At 54.6% G+C, this 20,030-nt stretch overlaps 2 protein-coding genes across 5 annotated transcripts in view; one reads left to right on the plus strand and one right to left on the minus strand.

Moving 5' to 3' along the window:
- The window catches only part of BAZ1B (bromodomain adjacent to zinc finger domain 1B), a 39,926-nt gene extending 29,972 nt beyond the window's left edge, over positions 1-9,954 (plus strand). For all 4 annotated transcript variants that reach the window (XM_033518943.1, XM_015646659.3, XM_033518945.1 and 1 more), the window contains 5 exons: positions 775-922; positions 3,038-3,156; positions 5,448-5,596; positions 7,239-7,342; positions 7,862-9,954. In XM_033518943.1, coding sequence (XP_033374834.1) covers positions 775-922; positions 3,038-3,156; positions 5,448-5,596; positions 7,239-7,342; positions 7,862-8,228 — 887 coding nt within the window. In that variant the 3' untranslated portion in view covers positions 8,229-9,954. The remainder of the gene's footprint in view (positions 1-774; positions 923-3,037; positions 3,157-5,447; positions 5,597-7,238; positions 7,343-7,861) is intronic.
- Positions 9,955-13,494: 3,540 nt separating this feature from the next.
- Positions 13,495-15,702, minus strand: FZD9 (frizzled class receptor 9). The gene has a single exon (XM_015646661.3). The coding sequence runs from the start codon at positions 15,593-15,595 to the stop codon at positions 13,841-13,843; it is 1,755 nt and encodes a 584-aa protein (XP_015502147.1). The 5' UTR covers positions 15,596-15,702; the 3' UTR covers positions 13,495-13,840.
- Between the last annotated feature and the right edge of the window lie 4,328 nt (positions 15,703-20,030).

Consider the following 20,030-nt stretch of genomic DNA (forward strand, 5'->3'; position numbering starts at 1 on the left):
TTACCACAAGGCTTTGCCATCCATCTTTTCAGAAAAATAAGGGCTGAACTGGTTCAAACTCTGGCTTCAGTGCAGAATCTCAGTGGTGTTCCAAACCAGTGCCGAAACTATGCTGCCTGGTGTTGAGAGGAGTTTCTAGGTAAAAGTAAGGGGCGGGGGCTTGCCTGAGACTAACACAATAGTTTCACAGAAGTTAAGAGCTGAAATGTTAGAGAAAGAGAAGCTGGCATGACCTCTGCTCTTTCTTTTTCCAATTTAGTAAAAGAAAGCTGGCTCAGGACTCTTTCCCCATTTCCCTTCATCAATGGGAAGCACAGAGAGAGACTAGTTCTGCATACTGATTTTCAATGTAGCCTTGTTATCGTGAGTAGAAAGAAGATACCATGCCACTAGGTTAACCAGAGTGAACATAGAAGAAGAATAGCTCCATTTTTAGCTTACAGCTTTGGGGATCTGTTTGCACCAAACTTCTCTTTCCCCATGTTTGTCTGGGTGGAACCTCTGTGGCAGGTTTCTGTCTTTGCCTCCAGTGAAATCTTTGCAGGGTGAGGGACTTTGCATTGGTTTTGTTTCTTATTAAATACTGCTGTTCATAAATATAGTGATGGAACAGAAAGAAGGATCCCCAAGGAAGGCCATCAGAGAAAGGGTCCCAGCTCTCAGAGGGGACTCCGCATCTCTCTTGCTTAGTCCTGCCCCCAGCAGTGCAGCAGCTTCTGCCTCTCGGGTTGAGTGAAGCTGTGGCCTTGTAACAAGTGAGCTGTGCTTTCCTAGGTGAGGATGACAAGCTGATCCTGTGTGATGAGTGTAACAAGGCCTTCCACCTGTTCTGCCTGCGGCCGGCGCTCTATGAGATCCCAGATGGGGAATGGCAGTGCCCAGCATGCCAGCCTTCCACAGCCCGGCGCAGCTCACGAGGCAGGTGAGTGACCTTCTTGCCTGTAGCCTTGTCACAGCACAGTCCCGGGTCTCTTTTTACAAGACCCAAACAAGCATGGAGCAAAGCCTATTTAAAAGGTTTCAAATCATCCTGTTAAAGCAGCACTGGAACATAAGAAAAGCCGTTTTTTCAGGATGTAAGTTTAGCACAACTTCATTGTAGTGATGCATTACAAGTTCATGAGTTTTAATAAATAACTTGGGTTTGGAAATGAAAATATGTGCTAAACAAGCACCAAAATTAGCTACACTAAGGTTTGCTGTTTCCTTTGAGCAGCTGGTTGGGTTGTATGTTCATGTAGTTGGTGGCTGCAATTCTGTGGGTCCCTGGGCTGGGTTACTGGAGTATTCCTGTAAACTAGAGCAGATATTACTTCAGGCTACAGCTCAATCCCTACTCTGCTACAAGAAGTCAGGCTACAGAATGCCATTCTAATGGTTTTCTGTACCTGATAACCTTAGCAAGACAGGAGCACCTTATAATGTGACAAAGGGAACTTGATTTGAGGAGGTGTGGCAGATATGATTAGTTGCCTCCTGACAGCAGGGGGTTGGATTGGTTTTTTGAGTTGCAAGCTGGAACTTAAGCATTTTACGGGGAGTGTCCTTTGCTGCTGATGACTGTGTTGCATCTCCCCTTGTGTCAGTGAGGTGAGGCTGTTGAGTGGCACCTGCTGCAGAAACAGCCAGCAGATCCTCCCTGACAGAGCAGCAGCACAGTAGAGGTGTGCCAGCTAGTAGTGTGCAGGTGGTGTATGACCTTAAAAGTATTACTTACTCCCTGGACACCCTTTAAGAGTTCCTCAGGCTTGTACAGAAATGGCCGGGCTTAAAGGCAGCTGTTGTGGCCTGAGTTCATAGTTACTTTGATGTGGCAGAGTCATTTACAAGCTGCTTAGCTCCTGGCCCAGAGCCATCAGGTGGTGAACACCTCTCCTGTTATCTGCTTTCTGTTCTTGTCTTCCTGGCTGAGATAGGGAAAGAATGTCAGCCTGGCGGATCTTTTACCCTCTGTGCTTTTGAAGTTTTCCTTTTATTGCTCAAGATCTTCTTTCTCCAGGGGATTTAGACTTCCACAGCAGTTTCGCCTGTGCCCCCTTTTGCCTATGCATGCTAGTTTTTAATGGTCTGAATGAGACCCCACTTGCATTGCTGCCTCTAGCTCAGGGATCCCTAGCACAAGAAGGACGTTGATCTGTTGGAGCAAGTCCAGAGGACGCCACCTAGTTGATATGAGGGTTGGAGCAGTTGGAACGCCTCTGCAGTGACAGAAGGCTGAGAGAGTTGGCATTGTTCAGCCTGGAAAAGAGAAGGCTTGGAGGTGACCTAATCGCAGCCTTCTAGTACCTGAAGGGAGCCCACAAAAAAAAGATGGAAAGAGACTATTTGCGAGGGGGGATGGCTTCCTTGACATTCTTCCTTGACAGAAGGCAGAGTTAAATTGGATATTGATTGGGAAGGGATTCTTCCCTGTGAGGGTGATGAAGCCCTGGCACAGATTGTCCAAAGAAACTGTGACTGCCCCATCCCTAGAAGTGATGGAGTTTGGGGAACTCAAGCAAATGGATTAAGGGCCCTTCTAACCCAAACCTGTGGTTCTGTGAATGATTGAGCAGACACAGGTGAGAAGCCAGAATGTGCTGGGCAGGGAGTCTGCGTGGCTTCTGACTTCAGCATGTGAGGAGCCTCACATTCTGTTCACCAATCTGTTTCCTTTAGTATAGGGAAAATATTCCAGCAGGAAAAAGAGCCCCTGTTGAAACTCTTTAGGCTGGGCCTGCAGACCTGGGCAAATAGAAATCATCTTCTCGGGGAGGAGTAATTACATAGCAATCACAGTCTTAAAATCCCCTGCCCCATGGTCATAATGCCTAGAACACCAGAAAGTACCCAGATGCAGTCGGGAATTTTTCAGCCTAGGTGTTTAGCTGGGGAAGTGCCCTTTGAGCTGTAGCTATAACTCGATACTCAGGGAATACAGCAATCTGCTTTGGGCTGAGCCTGGTGTTTGTTGTACAGACCAAACAGTACCAGGGCTCCTGAGGCCACTGATGTCCAGGCTCTTGTACCACAAACACCTATACCTGCCTTGTTCTAGGAGCTATGCAGAGGATTCTGCTGAAGATGAAGGTGGTGAAGGTGAGGAAGCTTCTGATGAACCAGATGCTGAGGAGGAAGAGGAGGAGGAAGAAGACTATGAAGTTGCTGGACTAAAATGTAAGGTTTTGACCGTGTAGGAAAATAACAGAAAATAGTAACCCTCCTGCCTGCAGTATCTCAAATACTGATCTTCTTTGGGACTTGTGCTTTTCCTCATGCAGAGCAGCTATAAGCCTGGGAGATGTTACAGGGGAATGCTGGGGCTGTGCTGTGGTTACTTGGGGAACTGGAGTAAACCCGTGGCCATTTGTGATGGGTTCGGCAGTAGCAAAGATTGAAACTGCTTGCTCTGCTCAGTCACTCCCTGGGGACACAAAGGACACTGTTCTGAAGGCTGAGAGGGGTCAGTAGAGACTGCAGTGGTGGGGGGGTGGGTGGTCAGCAGAGCCTGCAGAACGGTGGCAGCATCAGCAGTTCCTGGGATTGGCAGTTTCTGCACCTACAGGATTTGTTGTACACTGGGGACTGTTGAAATGGTTACAGGAGCTTTCACCATATCCCCCTCTCCTTTCTTTTCTTTTTCCCGCCAGTTCATAACCCCTTGAGTGCAAGACTTCCAGTGATTTGGCAAGGAGGCATTTTGAAAGAGGAGGACTAGCACTTCCTCTGTTTATTGCAGGGGGAGGGCACAGTGCTCCGGGTGTAGTGTGGCCTGCACCACCAGCACCCTTCATTGCGTACAGAGAACACTTGGGATGCATAACTGGAGCATTCCTGGGCAGCTGGGAGGAATCAAAGATTCTTTTCTAGACTCCTCAATGTCTGCTTCTTCACCTAAACATATTTAGTATGTGTATCCACTTTGGTTTTAGGGGAGTTGAATCAGTCTCACTTGGACAACTAGCTGCACTGAAAAGCTCAGTCTGGGAATGGCCCACTGCCAGCATTTGCTTTCTGTCAAACTGTCCTTGACTGACATAACGTTAACTGCAAGTTGTCCTAAACAGGGCAGATGGAATCAGAGACTGGGACTCAGAGGATTACCCCATGTTCTTTTGTGGGTTTCCATCCAGGCCTGAGTCTTGATTCCCTTACTTTATTCTGGTTTCAGGGAGGCTCACTGATACTGTGGCTATGCACACTGCTTGTTGTCCTGTGGTGTATCCATGTCTACACTTGGAGTGTGTTCAGCCCGTGTTTCATGGCCAAGACAGGAGCTGAGCCAAGCTTTCCAAACAATAGCAAAAGAGGGTTACAGTCACTAAAAATAAAGTGCTAAATGAAATCCCTGGCTTTAGAGAGCATTAACATGGAAAGGTCACTGTGGAAAACTTTTGTTTTAATAGAGAAGTCACATTGATCCTCATGGCGTTTATCCTGAGGGATCTAACCTAGAATGTTGGATTGTCAGACATTTAGCACGTGCTGCACGCTTGACACGCAAGCAGAGTGACAGCAGGCAGACGTCCTGTGGCTCTGCTGCATGCCCAGCATGGGGGGCCCAGCATGATGATTTATGGGACAGGGCTGGATCAGAGGCTGCAGCTGAGGTATCCAGTGTGCTGGATACAGCTTGCTCAAGGACTTGGGATCAGGTGGAAGGGGTTTGACTTGGGAAGGCAGACACATTCTCCTTGTACAGAGGGTCATGGGAGAAACTTAAGACAAGGGAGTGCGTCAGCATGCCTGCATTGCCACCAGTGTGGAGCTCGGAGAGGCAGACTCACACAGACAAGTGCCTTTCTGTAGGATGTCATATGGCAGCCCCGGTCTTGGGGAATAAAATCCCATTGTTTCCCACTTGCAGCACATGGAGCAGCTCCCTGCTGCGGTAATTTGACACTGCCCCTGCACACAGTTCCCTTCTCTGGGGGGCTTACCAGCTGGCTTATCCCACTGTGTGGGCCACTTGGAAAAGCACCCATCCCCAAAACCATGGGGAGCAAAGGTGCAGCAGGAAACTGAGGAAACTCCAAGTTTCTGCTCCCAGTGCTTTCAGAGGGTATGTTGCAGTGCTGTCTGAGACAACTGTCTGTCCTTGCATTGCTTCTCTGTCTCTCCCTTGAGCCTTGATGTGTTGGGGTATCTTGGTGCTGCAGGCAGAGGGGTTTGCTGTGACCTGCAGTAGATGATCCAGGAGCTCCCAGGAGTCCCTTGGAGCTTGAGGATCTGCTGTATGTGAGTACCCTTTAGCAGCAGGCAGTTGTTAGCCATGGCCTCTTGAGGCAGGAGGTTATGACCAACAGATCCCCTCTGGAGAAGGTGTGAGAGTGCAGCTGACATGAGGCTGCGTGATCTCTGGGCTCACCAACCTGGGTGAGGCTCAGCGTGGTATGGGAGGCAAAAGGCTGATGCTATCTGCTCCCAGATGCACCCAGGCCTCTAAGCCCATGGCTTATCTGTTTCAGTGAGGCCCAGGAAGGCAGCCCGGGGCAAGCAGGGCTCCATGTACTCCCTGAGGCAGGGAAGGCACCAGAGGAAGAAGCAGACACTGCACCCTGCGCGGGGACCCCGGCAGCACACGGCACCTGTCAACGGCGCAGACATCGATGAACTGGTAAGAGCCAAATTGCTCCCTGGAGACTGCTCACATCGTGAGTTGTGAACCGAACAGGTGGCACGCTTCCTCCCATCCCTTCATAGAGAAACACCCTGAGTCCTAGTGGAAGCCCAGGCTGGGCTGAGTTAACAAAGGAGACGTATCCTTAAGGGCCTGCTACAGATGGAGCACAGATATGCCAGGCATCCCTCCCCAACCACTTTAACACATTGTCCCCTTGAGCAGCAGGCAGCCTGCAGCTTGTTAAAGGGTTTTAAATAGTATCCATATGTCTCTGCAGAGAGGTGGGGGAACTGAGGGGGTCCTGGATGGCCAGGGAATGTCAGCAATGCTGGACCCTTGCTCCCTAGCCTTGGCCGTTTTCTGACAGTTGTTGTCTGTATGGTCACTCCCCGACTTCCAGGACATAATTTGGCTGGTTTAGGTTTCACTTGATATTTAAAGGATAAAACCATAGGCTCCTGCACAAAGCAGTCTGTGCGTGCTGGGCCGGGGGAGCTGCACTGACTATGTCTGGGGAGCTACATGCCATAGGGGATTTGTGAGGATACTCCAGCCCCACAGCCACGCCACAATGCCCTGCAGAGCTGCCATCTATTCTGTGACCAGCATTAGCGGTTCTGGTGTGTCCTGTCACTCTCCTTGCTCATGGTCTGTGGGCTCACTGCTGCTCAAGCCAGTCTCAGGGGCTGGCTTGTGTTCTGTGTTACACACTGGAGGGCAAACAAGCCCAGCATAGGCAGACATAGCCAGCGCAGATGGATATTCCAGTGGGGAAAATCTTACTGGAACAGCACACTGGCTCGAGAAGAGGACTCTGACAGGATTTATCATGTTCCTGGGAAGAGAACGAAGCTGGGTCAGAATAGTGAGTGCCCTCTGCTGTGGAGCCTTCCTGTCATTCCATATTTCCTCAGCTGTGATGTCCCACAAAACTGTGCTCTGGGAGCTGAGGGGATGTCCCCATACTGGGTGTGACCTGTGCTGGGTCCCTGGGCACATGACTAACCTTGTGCTGAGCCTGCTTGGGGCACCAGCTGCTCCTTTTTGAAATGGCACAGTCAGCTCTGCCAGGGCAGAATGGCAGCACAAGTGCTTCTCCATCTGCCTTGTGTGCTGCCCGCCACAAGCTCAAGAGAAAGCAGGGAGAGGGAATTGACATTCTCCATTTGCTGGCATTTATTTTTTGGCTGCTTGTTGTGGTCGTCTTGTCTTTGAACTTATTTTGAAAATGCCACCTGCCACCAGAGGAGAGCTGGGCAGTTTGTGAGTTATTCCCACCAAGCTCCTGAATGGGGCTGCTCGCCTGAACTCAAGTCGCTGCTGCATGTCATAATCACAGAATGGCCTGGCTTGGAATGGCCCCTGAAAGCATCTCATTCCAACCCCTCTGCCATGGGCAGGGACACTTTCCACTAGACCAGGTTGCTTCAAGCTCTGTCCAGCCTGTCCTTGAGCACTTAGAGAGACAGGGCAGCCACAGCTCCTCTGGGGAGCCAGTGCCAGCCCCTCACCATGTTCAGAGGGAGGAAATGTCCTGGCTGTGCTAAGAACTAGCTCCTTTGGCCTCAGAGCTGTTTGCTGAACCTCAAAGCCTGTAGCAGTTCCCTCCTTCCACCAACACCCTTTGTGTGGGCAGGTCCTTCAGACAAAGAGGACAGCACGTCGCCAGAACCTCGAGCTGCAGAAGTGCGAGGAAATCCTCAGCAAGCTGATCAAGTACCGCTTCAGCTGGCCCTTCAGGTGAGGGCAAGTGGCGTTCTCCTCCTCTGTGGGCAGGACTGGCTTCAGGCAGTGTAGGGGTGTGGGCTGGCTGTGGTGCAGTCCTGCCAGATGCACCTGGGAGATTTAACGCTCCAAAAGCAAGTCATAGCTTGGAAGAAGCTGCTCCAGAAGAAACCACCGTGTTCTCAGTCTTCTGCTGGACTGAAGCTGTGGTGCCCTTCTGAGGTGGCAGGCAAGGGGCTGGTAGGTGTTCTCTGCTGCCCCCAGGATTTTTGGACCACTGAGGTGTTGTGACTGAGGAGAGGTATGGGTCTTCCCCATGCCTGAACCAGCTCCCTGGGCTCCTGTGCTTCCCAGTCCAATATCATGGGGCTGATGTATATGTAACACTGTCGAGCTACTGCTTGGGCTTGTTGCACAACCATGGGGCTGCAGGTTAGGGGTGCACAGGGGCAAAGGGGTGGTGGGACCCCACTTCTCTGCAGTGGTGCCAGGGTCAGCATTGCCTTCCTATCCTTGTGGCCCTTCCTTTGGCAGGGAACCAGTGACCACAGAGGAAGCTGAAGACTACTTTGAGGTCATCAGCAACCCCATGGACTTCCAGACTATGCAGAGCAAGTGCTCTTGTGGCAATTACCGCTCTGTGCAGGAGTTCCTTTCCGACATGAAGCAGGTGTTCTCCAATGCCGAATGCTACAACCAGAATGGGAGTCACGTACTATCCTGCCTGGAGAAGACAGAGCAGTGTTTGATTGACATGGTGCACAAACACCTGCCAGGCCACACATATGCACGCAGGAAACGCAAGAAGCTCTCTGCCAGGTGCCAGGGACTGGAGGAGCAGGAAGGGGACAGTGAGTCAGAGCCCCTTGAACATTCCCGGGGGCGGAAAAGGAAGAAATGAGAGATGGGAAAGCTAGGGGGAGAGCCAGAACTGGAGCAGGCCTTTCTGGTGCTGCCAGGCAGTCGGATGGGTTGTCTGGAGGGAGATGAGAAGCAGTGGGCACTTCTCTATTAATCCAGCCTTCCCTTGGGCCCATCCTAGTTTTAATTTTTCTGCAGTTTCCTCAAGTATTTGGTCATCCATTGAGTGGCAATGACTTAATGCTTCCTCCAAAATCCACAAAGCTCTTCATGAGTCTGTCCTGCCAGGAGGGGAAGGTAGGAGGGCAAGGGGAGGGCCTGGCCAAGCTTGTCTGGGCAGAGGAACACCAACCTGCTCCAGCTCAGGCACTGTCAGTTTCCTGGAATGAATCACTTCCTTGCCTCTGCAAGCAGCCAGAGCACGGTGGGATTGTCTGCTCCCAGTCATGTGAGCATACCAGCCTCAAGCTGGTGCAGGGTGGGGGATTGTGTTGCTCCATAGAATGACTGGGTGCCATCAGGCCATTGAGCTACTTGAGCTTTTATGTATATATTTTTACGGTGTTTATTCTGAGCCCCGGTTCTGGGCTGCGTGGGGCGAACAAGCACTTAGGTGTACCATGATCCAGCTTTCACCAGCATCCCAACACCACTTCTCCAAGGTGCTCCTGCTTTCCCCTCTCCTTGGGGAGCAGTCCCTGGAGGTCTCAGTCCAGGGAGGGCTCTGAGCTCAGCTCCCACCTGTACACACCAAGAGGAGGCTCCCTGCTCACCTGGACCTGCATGCGATCATGCAGCCCTTTGAATGCCCCGAGTGCTAGCAGCAAACTGAAGAGTGTGGGTGTCTGCACAGCCCAAGGAGAGCTCCAAGGCCAGGGGAGCAGCAGAAATGTCCTGTGTAACTTTTTAAATTAATTTTTTAGTTGAAAGTGGCTTGTTTCTAGCTGTGATCTTGTACAAAGAACACCTGTAAGATACCCTTGTCTTGCTTTGGCACATGTACAGTTTATATAAAATCGTGTTTGCTTTATATCTTCCCCCTCCTTAAAACTCATTTTCCTATCAGTACCAGGAGGACTTTGTGGGGGGAGAGGGGGGATCCCAGTCCCTCCCAGCCACTCTCAAGACATTTCATAGTAACACCATTGTTCCTGTGCTGTGGCCCAGCACCAGCTCCTACTGCCCCAGATGCTGAGTTTTCCCTAAGAAAAAGGTTTGTTTTCTCATCCTCTCTTCCTCTCCATCATGATAGGTTTGGATCATACAGTCAGGGCTTGAACGTCTTGTCCTAGAAATGTTTGATTTGGAATAAATTGGGCCATGGGGCTGTTCAGTGCTGGTTTTGTAACGAAAAAACAGAAGCAGCTGTTGTAGCTCCTGGGATTTGAGAAGAAGAGAATCATCAATTACAAATTGCAGCCTAGTTTTGTGAAGATTTGGGGGTTTTTTAAACAGGTGCTTGTTTTTAGTTCTGGACTGTCAGTGACTGCAGTTGAGGCAAGTTTCCAGCCCCTTCCCTCTGTTCAGCCTCACTCCCTGCCCCACAGAATAGCACTGACATTTGTATCTCGCACGTCCCTTCAGAGGCTGTTCTGTCCTGTTTCCTAGAGAACATTTCCTGCAGGTCCTACACGGTGGATGGAACCTTTGGAACTGCACGTTTTCTAAAAATCAGTGTCATTTGGGGGGAGGGGGTTTCTGCAAAGGGCTTTACTTGTAATAAATTGGAAACTTAAGAATAAACATTATGTACTTGTGTTTGTAAATGTGGCTTGTGAGTTCTTTGTGAGTCCCTGTGTGGGATTGTCTGATATGGCTCTCCTCTGCCTTCCCAGAGCCACCACTGGACATTTATGGAGCACAAATGGAGCTGTGGAGTAAAGGAATGGTGAGTCAGGATCAGATCAGCTTCCAAGTCTCTGCTGGTGTGTTGTCGCCCTCCCCAGGGACAAGGAACAGGGCTGTGCTCTGCCTGCCCCTGGAGTGGGTAGCAGTCCTCCTTCCTTGTCCCCTGCAGGGTGCAAGTGTAGCACTTGTCCTCCTGTTCTATTCAGGGTGGCACTGGCTACCCCTGGAGGGACTACAAAGAGTGATGGGGAGCTGGGATGTCTCTGCTCTTTTGCCCCAACATGGCCTGGCTGCCCTGAAAACCTCTTCCCTCGTTTTGGGGAGTGTTTTGCAACCCAAGCCATGCTTGCAGTGAGGATTATTGATGCTGTGTCTCAGGCCCCAATCCTGATCAGCAGGGACGCTTGAGCTCCAAGGGCAGCATGGCTGGAGCAGTGACGTGTTAGTGCTCATGACAGCTGTGAGACAAAGCTTTTAGCTCAAACTTTGCTTGTTTCTGCTGGGAGGACAAGGGTTCCTGGGTGTCTTCATCCTGCTCCTCACTCCAGCGTGTTCCCCATACTTCTGGGCAGGGAAATCCTGATGGGTTTGAGGGCTTGAAGGCTCTTGGTAATGGGCAGATGCTGTTTTCCCTGGAGAAGCCTTATCGCCTCCACAGGAGGTGGTTTGGCTTGCTGGCATGCAATAGGACCTGGGTGAATCTGAGTGACTCCAGCTGGGACATTTCCAGGACAGTGCAGAGATCTTGCAGCAGCATCTGCTCCAAGACCTTTTTGGAGACTTGCTTTTTATAGCAGCCCCTCCGTGGCATCAGTGCCCTGTGCAGGGCTATAAATAGCTGTCCTCACACCTGGCAGGGCAGTGTGGGGGCTTGGCAGGCAGCCGGGGCCCTGCTACCACCATCACCAGCCCTGCTGCAGCCGCTGCCTGCAACAAACCCCAGGGGCTCCTATGATTGCTGGAGTTCCAACATGGCCTTGGGAAAACTAAACCCAGCTTTGGCCCTCTGGGTTTCCTCTTGGGTTAATTCTCAATCATTAATATTCTGGGTAATGGGGCTTTTAGCAAATTCCAGACCACTGGCTTTTCTTTTGCTACTCAGACCTGGAGGGAGTGTCCATCCATGTGAGGGTGGATAAACTCCATGGCTCAGCAAGTGCCAGGAGTGACAAGACTCACCTGAGCTGGACCAGGACCTCAGGGTGTCCTGGCACCGTTCTCACCCAGCTAGCAGCCCCAGCTCAGCCTCCACAGCCATCCCAAGCCAGGCACGGCCCTGTGGGGCCTGGGCAGAGCTGAACCCCACTTGTCTCTTGCTGGGGGTTTATTGAAGGCAGGTGTTTGGTGCCCATGGGGCTGCTCTGAGGAGGATGGAGATGGGATGCAGGGATGAGGTTGGATGAGGGTGCAGAGAGGGAGGCTGAGCACCACAGCATGGGGTTGTAAGAAGCTGTGACTAGGAGCCAGCAGTGTCCCTGGACCAATCCTTCCATGTGACATCTCCACTTTGCAAAAGGCTCTGTGGACCTGTCCTGGCCATGCTCAGCTCTCAGGACTGGCAGCCTCCAGTGGAGCCACCTGGGCTGCTGGAGCCGATATAGTGGGCAGTGGTGGGTGCCAGTGGCCCCTCTTGGGCCCGATAGCAGGGGCCTGTTGGGACAGGTTATCTGGGTGAGCACTCCAGGCGCAGCTGCTCCTTGGCAAGTGCTGGGTGCTCAAGGGCAGCCTGTCCCCAGAGGTGCCGCCAGCCAGGCACCAGCACTGGGCCATGTGCCTGGTACACAAGGTGAACTGAGCTGGCTCTGGGCTTAGCACCTGGGGCAGAACACAGGGAGAACATGCAGCCCTGTGCCCCCTTCCCAGTCAGCCCCCGCCCAGAGCCATGCCCAACTCCCCAACTGGACTTTGGAGCCTGTCCCTCAGCCAATATTGACTCTCCTGCCCCAGGTCATGACTCTGTTTTCTGCCCCAAACAAACATTCCTGTGGCAGCCAAGGGAGCTCCAGAAACTGCAACCCACCAGTCCTGGGGCCAGGTAGGGTCTCTGCCCTAGCACCACCATCACCTCAGCCTGGGAAAGGGGCTGGATGCCCACCAGCACAGCCAGAGGTATCCAAATCTGGAGAGAGACGTTCAGTGTCCCCCCAGTGACGCCACATGGGCACTAGGGGCTCCTTTGCACCTCTTCCACCACACCAGCTCCTCGGGGAGCAAAAAGGCTTTTCTCAGCTCACCTGACTTCTCCTGACTTCCCAGCATCCCAGGGGTGACAGGGAGTAGATTAAAGGTGCTTCATCACATCAGTCCTAGCATCCTGGCAGCACAAAGCCCTGGCACAACTCGATGGTGAGTGAGGGGCCCCAACTCCAGCGCCTGCCCCCACTCCAGCTATGGGGGGAGTCCTGCCCCTGTCCTCCAGCCACAGTTTGATAATCTGAACCCTAAGGGCTTCATCAAATGTGGGCTGAGAGCTGTTGGGGTGAGCCAATGGCTGAGTGGGTGCCAGGTTGAGTGCTGGAGAGAGGGTCTGCTGCTGGATTGTTGCTCCCTGGACAAAGGTTGATCCTCCCTGGGGCCCAGCACTGCCCAGCCCGCAGGCTGGCTAATTAGATGATGGGCAAGTCTAAGCATCACTAGAGTTGTGCTGCCCCTACAGGTCCTGCCTGCCACAGGTGCTGTGCTGCCTATGCCCCTGCCACAGCCCCCTGTCCGCTTCTCTTCCCTAGCACTGGGAATCCCTGGCACATCCCTGGGGACAGCCAGGCTAAACAGCCCCACCAAACCCCTGCAGCGACAAGCTGGCCCCTGCCAGCACCTTAGGATGCCTCAGGGAAAGGTGGGCAGTTCCCCCGCTCCAAGCCCCCGCAGAGCCACTCTCCTGCCCTCCCTGTGCCCGCCAGCCCTGGCTCCCTCTGCCAGCACCACCAGCACCAGCTGAGGCTTCGATTTCCCTCTGGACAATGGGGAAGGTGATCTGGGATTGTAACCAGAACAGGGGATATGGGCTGCCCAGAAGTTTCTATTACCTGCATCTTGGGCTTCTGCGGGGCACATCAAAGCTGAGCCCTCTCTGTCCCAAGGTCCTGTGCCCCCAGCCCATCTCCCCTCCCTGGCCCCTCTCAAAGCCCCTCAGCCTGGCACCGAGGCTCTGGCAGCCGATGGCACCAACACAAATCACTTTCAGAGCATGGAGTGGAAAAGATGATTCGTGTGACAGCACAGGAAAACCCTCCTCCTCCTCCTCTTCCTCCTCCTCCTTGCCAGGAGGCAGAACCAGCCCCAGGGAAGCCATGGAGGGGAACTGGATGGTGACACCCATCATGCTCCTGCCAGAGACAGAGGCAGCCTGTCATGGCCTGGCATGGCTTGGCCCGACATGAAAGCCCCCAATCTGGGGTGGGGTCTCATGGGGGAGCTCTTGACCCCCTGGAAAGCCTGCAAACAGCACCAGGCTCGGATCAAATAACACATCCAGGGTTTATTGTTTTTTCCATTCCTCACAGCTAATGATCAAAAAAAATTTAAAATAAATTACAGAATTAAATAAACATGGATGGATTTTTCCTCTCCCTGGCCCATCCCCACCATCCCCCAAAGAAAGCATTAGAAGAGTCACTGGATTTGGCAACAGCAACAACAAAACAACCCCTAGGAAAAAGCAGCTACTTGTCAGTGAGTGGTGTGGGGGGTCCTGCAGCCTTGCCCCCCTAAACCTGGGAGTGTCCCCCATACCACCACACAGCCCTTGCCCTTGCCCCTTATCCATGAGGCCACTTCTCTCAGTGTGGGGGGCCGCCCCCCTCTCTAGACGTGAGTCGGGTTGTCCAGGTACGGGTCCGTCTTGGTCATGTGCAGCATGACTGTGGGGGCTTTGTAGTGGCAGTGTCCCCCACCACAGCTGACCCCGCTGCAGGGCTTGCCCCGCGTCCTCATGCCTAGCCGCCTGTTGCACAGGCTCTGCCAGGTCTGCAGCGTTTTAGAGCTCCACACCCACACCCCGCTGGTGATGCCTACTACCAGTGACATGAAGATCTTTAGCATGAAGACAGCCACAGTAGGCACAGAGGCCTCAAGGGAGCAGTTGGTGGCACGGCGGCCAGGCAGGCGCAGGCAGCCATGCTCCAGCGCCCGCAGCATCCAGTAATCCACGTTCAGCCGCTCGTAGAAGTAGCAGACAATGACACAGGTGGCTGGGACGGTGTAGAGGATGGAGAACACCCCAATCTTCACCATGAGCTTCTCCAGCTTCTCCGTGTTGGTGCCACCTGTCTTCATGATCTTCCGGATGTGGAAGAGGGCAACGAAGCCAGTGAGGATGAAGGAAGTGCCGATGACCAGATAGCAGGAGAGGGGGATGAGGACAAAGCCGGTCAGGGCGCTGACGTCCATGCTCCCCACATAACACAGCCCCGTGAGCTCATCCCCCGCCACCTTCCGCATGGTGAGGATGACAATGGTCTTCATGGCTGGGATGCCCCAGGCGGCCATGTGGAAGTAGCTGCTGTGAGCCTCAATGGCCTCGTGTCCCCACTTCTTCCCAGCAGCCAGAAACCATGTGAGGGTGAGGACAACCCACCAGAGAGAGCTAGCCATGCCAAAATAGTAGAGGATGAGGAAGACAATGGTGCAGCCTGTGCTCTCCAGCCCCTCCTGTATGATATAGAGTTCACCGTTCTCCCGGTCGCAGGCAATGTTCTCAGCCCCAGCCACAGAGCGGATGATGAAGGCCACAGAGTAGACATTGTAGCACATGGAGAGGAAAATTATGGGTCTCTCAGGGTACTGGAAGCGGTGGGGGTCGAGCAGAAAAGTGAGGACAGTGAAAGCAGTGGAGACAAAGCAGAGGGTGGACCAGACAGCCATCCAGATGAAGGCGAAGTCCTTGTCTTCCCGGGACCAGTACACGTCCACCCCGGGGGAGCACCTGGGTGCACACGAGAGGCTCTTCTCCACATACTGGAACTTTTCAGGGTTGTCACAGGCCCCCAGCCCATTGGGTCTCCGTCCCTCAGTAGCGGTCCCAGGTGGCCAAGGCCGGGGGCCCACGGGCAGCATCCCCTGTCCCTTGTGTGGCTCGGCAGCTGAGGCATTTTCAGGAGCCTCCATGCAGAGGGCATTAGGGTCGTTCTTGGTGGGCAACCTGCCACAGTCAAGTGACTCAGGCCAGCCGAAATTGAACTGTTCCATGATGGGGACACACTTGTGGCGGGCCTGCTCACACATGGGGCGGCAGGCAGGGATGCTGGCACTCACCTGATCGGTGCACATTGGTGCGTAGAGTGAGCAGAGGAAAAAGCGCAGGTGAACATGGCAGCCGTACTCCACCAGCGGGGCGAACTCGTGCAGCTTCAGGGCGGCCTCACGCTGGCTCTCGTGCCCCAGGAGGTTGGGCATGCGGGTCAGGTTGTACCCGATTCCCCGGCACATCGGGATGTCCACGGGCTGGCACCGCGCCGCGCGCCCCCGCGGGCCCTCCAGTCCCGCCAGCTCCAATCCGCGACCGCCCACCCCAAAATGCCACAGCACCCACAGGGCCATCCGCAGCCGTGCCGCCGCCATCGCCCGCCGCCCGCACCGGCCCCGCGGCTGCTACAGCTCCGCCATCGCCCGGCCACGCTGCCCCAGCCGCCACGGGGCCGAACGCTGAGCTGCTGGAGGCGCCGCGCCGGGGCAGCCCCCGGCCCCGGCCCGCGCCATGCGGCGGCGGCCCCGCCGAGCGCCCCGCGCCGCCCCGCGCCCGCCGACACCGGCAGCGCTCGCTGAGCACTCCCGCCCCGCCCCGCCCCGCCCCGCCGGGCGTGTCCGGGAGGGGGCCGGACGGGACGGGACGGGGCGGGGCGAGGGGCGGGACCCAGGCGGGGAACCGGCACAGGGATCCGCGCGGAGCTCTGGAGCTCTCGGGCCCCGGGGATACGCGGGCGGCGGGAAAGCAGTCACAGATACACACACACACACACACACACGTGCACAACACAGTACATTTACACAGGTAGAGAGACACACGTGCGCGCCCTCGCACACGCTAATGAGCACGTGTCCACGTGCACACACACGTAACACACACAGACAGACGTGCACACACTTCCACACATTAATACACGCACGCACCTCTACATACAGGCATGTGCACACCCTAACGTGCACATGCCCACACACACTCACACACACTATCACATACTAAAGCACACTAACACACATACACACAATAATATGCACTAACACACAGACATACCTACACACTAATGTGCACATGCAAACGCACATTAGCACGCATACCCATACCGTGTGCATGTCCATGTGTACACACACATACAGTCACATGCACATGCCCACGCACACACAGACAAGCACAAACACGCCAACACACGCACACATACAAGCACACACATACACTAACATACACGTGCACATGTACCCACAGACGCACATGCACATCCACACACTGCCAGCCAGGCCCTGCACACCCACAGAGATGTGCACTAGCACGTATGTCCACACATACAGCTGGGCACAGGATCACACGTGACCTCACGGCTGCCCAGATCTGCCGGGTGCTGCCAGGCCCCCGTGTGCCCGCAGGGTGTGCATGAGCAGCATACCTGGGCACAACCCAGGGCTTGTTGTCTCTGGGGGAGGGACCCTCTTCCAGGGTGACGTTCCTCAGTTTGGGAACACAAACAGTCCCTTTGGTGCCGCCACTGAGAACTGGGGAACTCACAGTGCGTGGCACACGATGCCTGTGCCCCTAGGGCTGTGGACGAGGTAGGACAGTGGAGACTCCGGGAAATGGCTCAGCTCTAGTTCCCACAGCACAGGCCAGGACAGTCGTGTCCCGACTGAACGACAGTTCAGGGCAGGTACAGGGCAGGGGACAGCAATGTCACTGTAGGGCCAGGGCACCTCCTGGGAGATGACATAAGTCAGGGTGGTCAAACCAGGGCTGCCAGACCCCAAAATCCAATGTCCCACTCACAGGGTGACAAATTACACCCAAGGCATGGGGAGGTGTTACAAACACTCTAGGGGTGACAGCGCCCCTGTGGACAGGCTGTCCTCACAAGGCCACCATCACAAGGTGCCATCAGTAGCCCCCAACTCCTATGAGCCACCAATCCCAGGTCAGCCCAGGTTGCTCTGTGCCATCTCGAGCACCCCTTTTGGAGCAACTGACCCGCCCCAGGGTGATTTAAGCAGGATCCCTTGAGTGTCCTGCGGGACACCCAGCATCCAGTGCATGGCTGACACCAGTGGGCCCAGGCATTCCGCCATTCCCAGGCATCCCCACAGCCTTGAGATTTCTTTTGTAACAGCATAACAACCTGTCAGCATGGCCCCTAATCGCTGACACCCACTGTGCAGGATCCAGACATCCCAGTCCTGCACTATAGGGAAATTCCATGGGAAATGCTTATCGGGTATGTAACGGAATGGGAGATAAGGCGTCTCTCTGGAATTTCGCTCTAACATGAGGTGTCTGCAAAATGGGCTCCAGGGCCCTGGGAAAAGGGTTATTGGGGGATATCTGGAATGTTGGGAGGGCTTTGTCACCTTGGCCACCAGCTCTGGGGTGTTCCAGAAATCACTGTCCCATGTGCCCAGTGACATGGAACAGCTTCAGGAGGCTTTGTGACATGGGTTATGGCCACATGGTCTAAGAAATGGCTGCTTGGGGGTAGCTTGTGCTGTGGTGCAGTCCTGGGGACAAATTGTCTTGCATGACTGAGCAGCAAAGTGATGGGGATGTAGGTGACATCCTCAGTGTGCTGGGACTTTTCCCTGGATCCCTCATCCGTGCACTCTCAGATCCAGGGCACGTGTCCTGTGTGAGGTGAAGGACTCAAGGCTGTCACTGCCACCATTCCAGGGGACCCCAAACACAGTTCTGGCCACTGGGGCTTCCCTTCAGGTAATTGTTTGCTAAGGAAAGCTGGGAAGCATCACCTGGAAAACCTGAAATGTCTCAGTCTCAACCCTGGCTGGCCAGTGAAGGTCCTGGATGCATGGTGAGCACAGGCAAGGGCTGGATGTGACCCGGGGTACCTAGCCCCACCTTTCTAGTTCACCCCCATGGGTGCCCTCCACCAGGTCTATGAAAGATTAAAAGGGGGGGGGGGGGGCATAAATAAATATATTTTAATTTAATTTTGCTTTAATATGTAAAACTGTTGCTCTTGGCTTCTGTTACTGCAGCCTGGCCAAGGACAACACAAGCACTTTTGGAGTCAAGGGGTTCCTTGTAGAGGTGTGGCTGCCCCTCACCTCTGCCTTGTGCCTTGGGGTACTCCTCTCTCACCTCAACCCCCTCAGGTACTCCACGGGGTCCTCAAGCCCTCTCTGAGCCTCAGGGACCTTTCTGGAGCTTCATCCCACCCTAGAGGTGGGCAGGGGGTAGCGGGAGGTACCATCAGCATCCCAAGCCTTGTCCTTGCATTGCTCCGCTGCCTGTGCCTCATGGAGAAGTGACCTGTCCCTGCCTGCGCGCACGCCTGGGGAACGCGGGGACGGCGGGGAGGGGACACTACAGGAGTGGGGACATCTCGGCCACGCACAGAAGCCGAGATCTCCAGCAGGTCTGGGAGCCCCACAGTAAAAACAAGAACCTCAGGTAGAGCAACACGGAGATTTACAGTCTTGGAAGTGGCCCCGCGCTGCGGATCCAAGATCAATAGCAGAAAGAAAGGGCTCTCAGAATTGCACAGGAATCCTGCCCGGGAAGCGGCCAGGCAGGCGAGCGGGACGGATCGCCGGAGACCGGGAGCCTGTGGTTCCTGGCAGAGCTTTGCCCCATTTCCTTTCTTCCCGTCAACAGCGCCTGAAACCTGTGCGAGAGCCTCGGCAAGGGGAGGGGATGGAGGGAAAAAATCCTCTGGATGCCCCCACCCCCCAGTCTACAGGGGGCTGCAGCAGTGCCCCTCTGGCCAGCCATAGGAGGGGGGAGGGTGTCTTTCTGGGGGGAAGGGCTTGAGGGATCCCCTTGGCACCAGAGATGGGGACAGCCCTGGTGGGAGTCAGGGAGGGGGCAGTGGGGGTGTGGAGGAGGTGATGGAGCACAGGAGGGGGTGATGGAGCAAGAGAGGAGGCAATGGATATGGGGAGAGGGAGGGGAGAGAGGATGGGGAAATGGAACTGGGTGGATGATGGAGTAGGAAAGAGCTATGGAGGTGGAGAGGGAGCAGTAGAGAGAAGAGGGGGTGAAGAAGCTGTAGAGGGGGTCAACAGAGCCTGGGAGAGGGTGATGGAACAGGGAAGGGAGTGATTAAGCTGGGCAAGGGAGGAAGTGACTGATTCAGGGAGGAGGTAATAGAGCTGGGGAAGGGCAGTGAAGGCTGGGAGGTGTTAGTGGGGCAGGGGAAGGGGCAATATGGCAGGGGATCAGAAGATGGAGTTGGGGAATGGGCAATGAGTTTGGTAAGGGGGTGGTGGAACTATGTCAGGACAGCGGGTGCTGCTCTGCCCAGCTTTGGCCAGGGCAGCAGGACTTGTTGCAGGGAGGTAAGGGGCTCCATGCCAGCACTGCCCTTGCTTCTGCCTTAGGGATCCCCCAGATCCCCAGTGGCCCCAGTTCCCACCAGTGTCTGGCTCATAGAGAGGCAGTGGCTGGGGCAGGGAGAGGAATCCACCTTGCAAGGACAGGCTGTGTCCAGCGTGAGCCAGGGCTCCAGGCACTCCATGCCCTCCCTGCCAGCTTGGAGGTGGGAGATGGCACAGTTCTGCAGAGATCTGGGAGGGATAATTTTCCCTTCCTGAAGAATTTCACAGGAATAGCTGTGCAAAAGGCCAGTGGTTTCAGTTTCAAAAGGATGCCATGCAAGGCTGGATGGGCTGGTGAGCAGGTGGGATGGGTCCATCCTGGGAGCAACCCCTGGGGCCGTGGGCTGGCACCCACCTGGCCAGAGAGGCAGATTACCCCTGCCCTGGCCACCATCTCCTTGGGGACACCAGGAGTGATCCTCAAGCTCCTCCTACCCCTGTGTGATGCCAAAGCACATGCATG

The sequence above is a fragment of the Parus major genome, chromosome 19 (genome assembly GCF_001522545.3).
Source record: "Parus major isolate Abel chromosome 19, Parus_major1.1, whole genome shotgun sequence".
Taxonomy (NCBI): Eukaryota; Metazoa; Chordata; class Aves; order Passeriformes; family Paridae; genus Parus; species Parus major.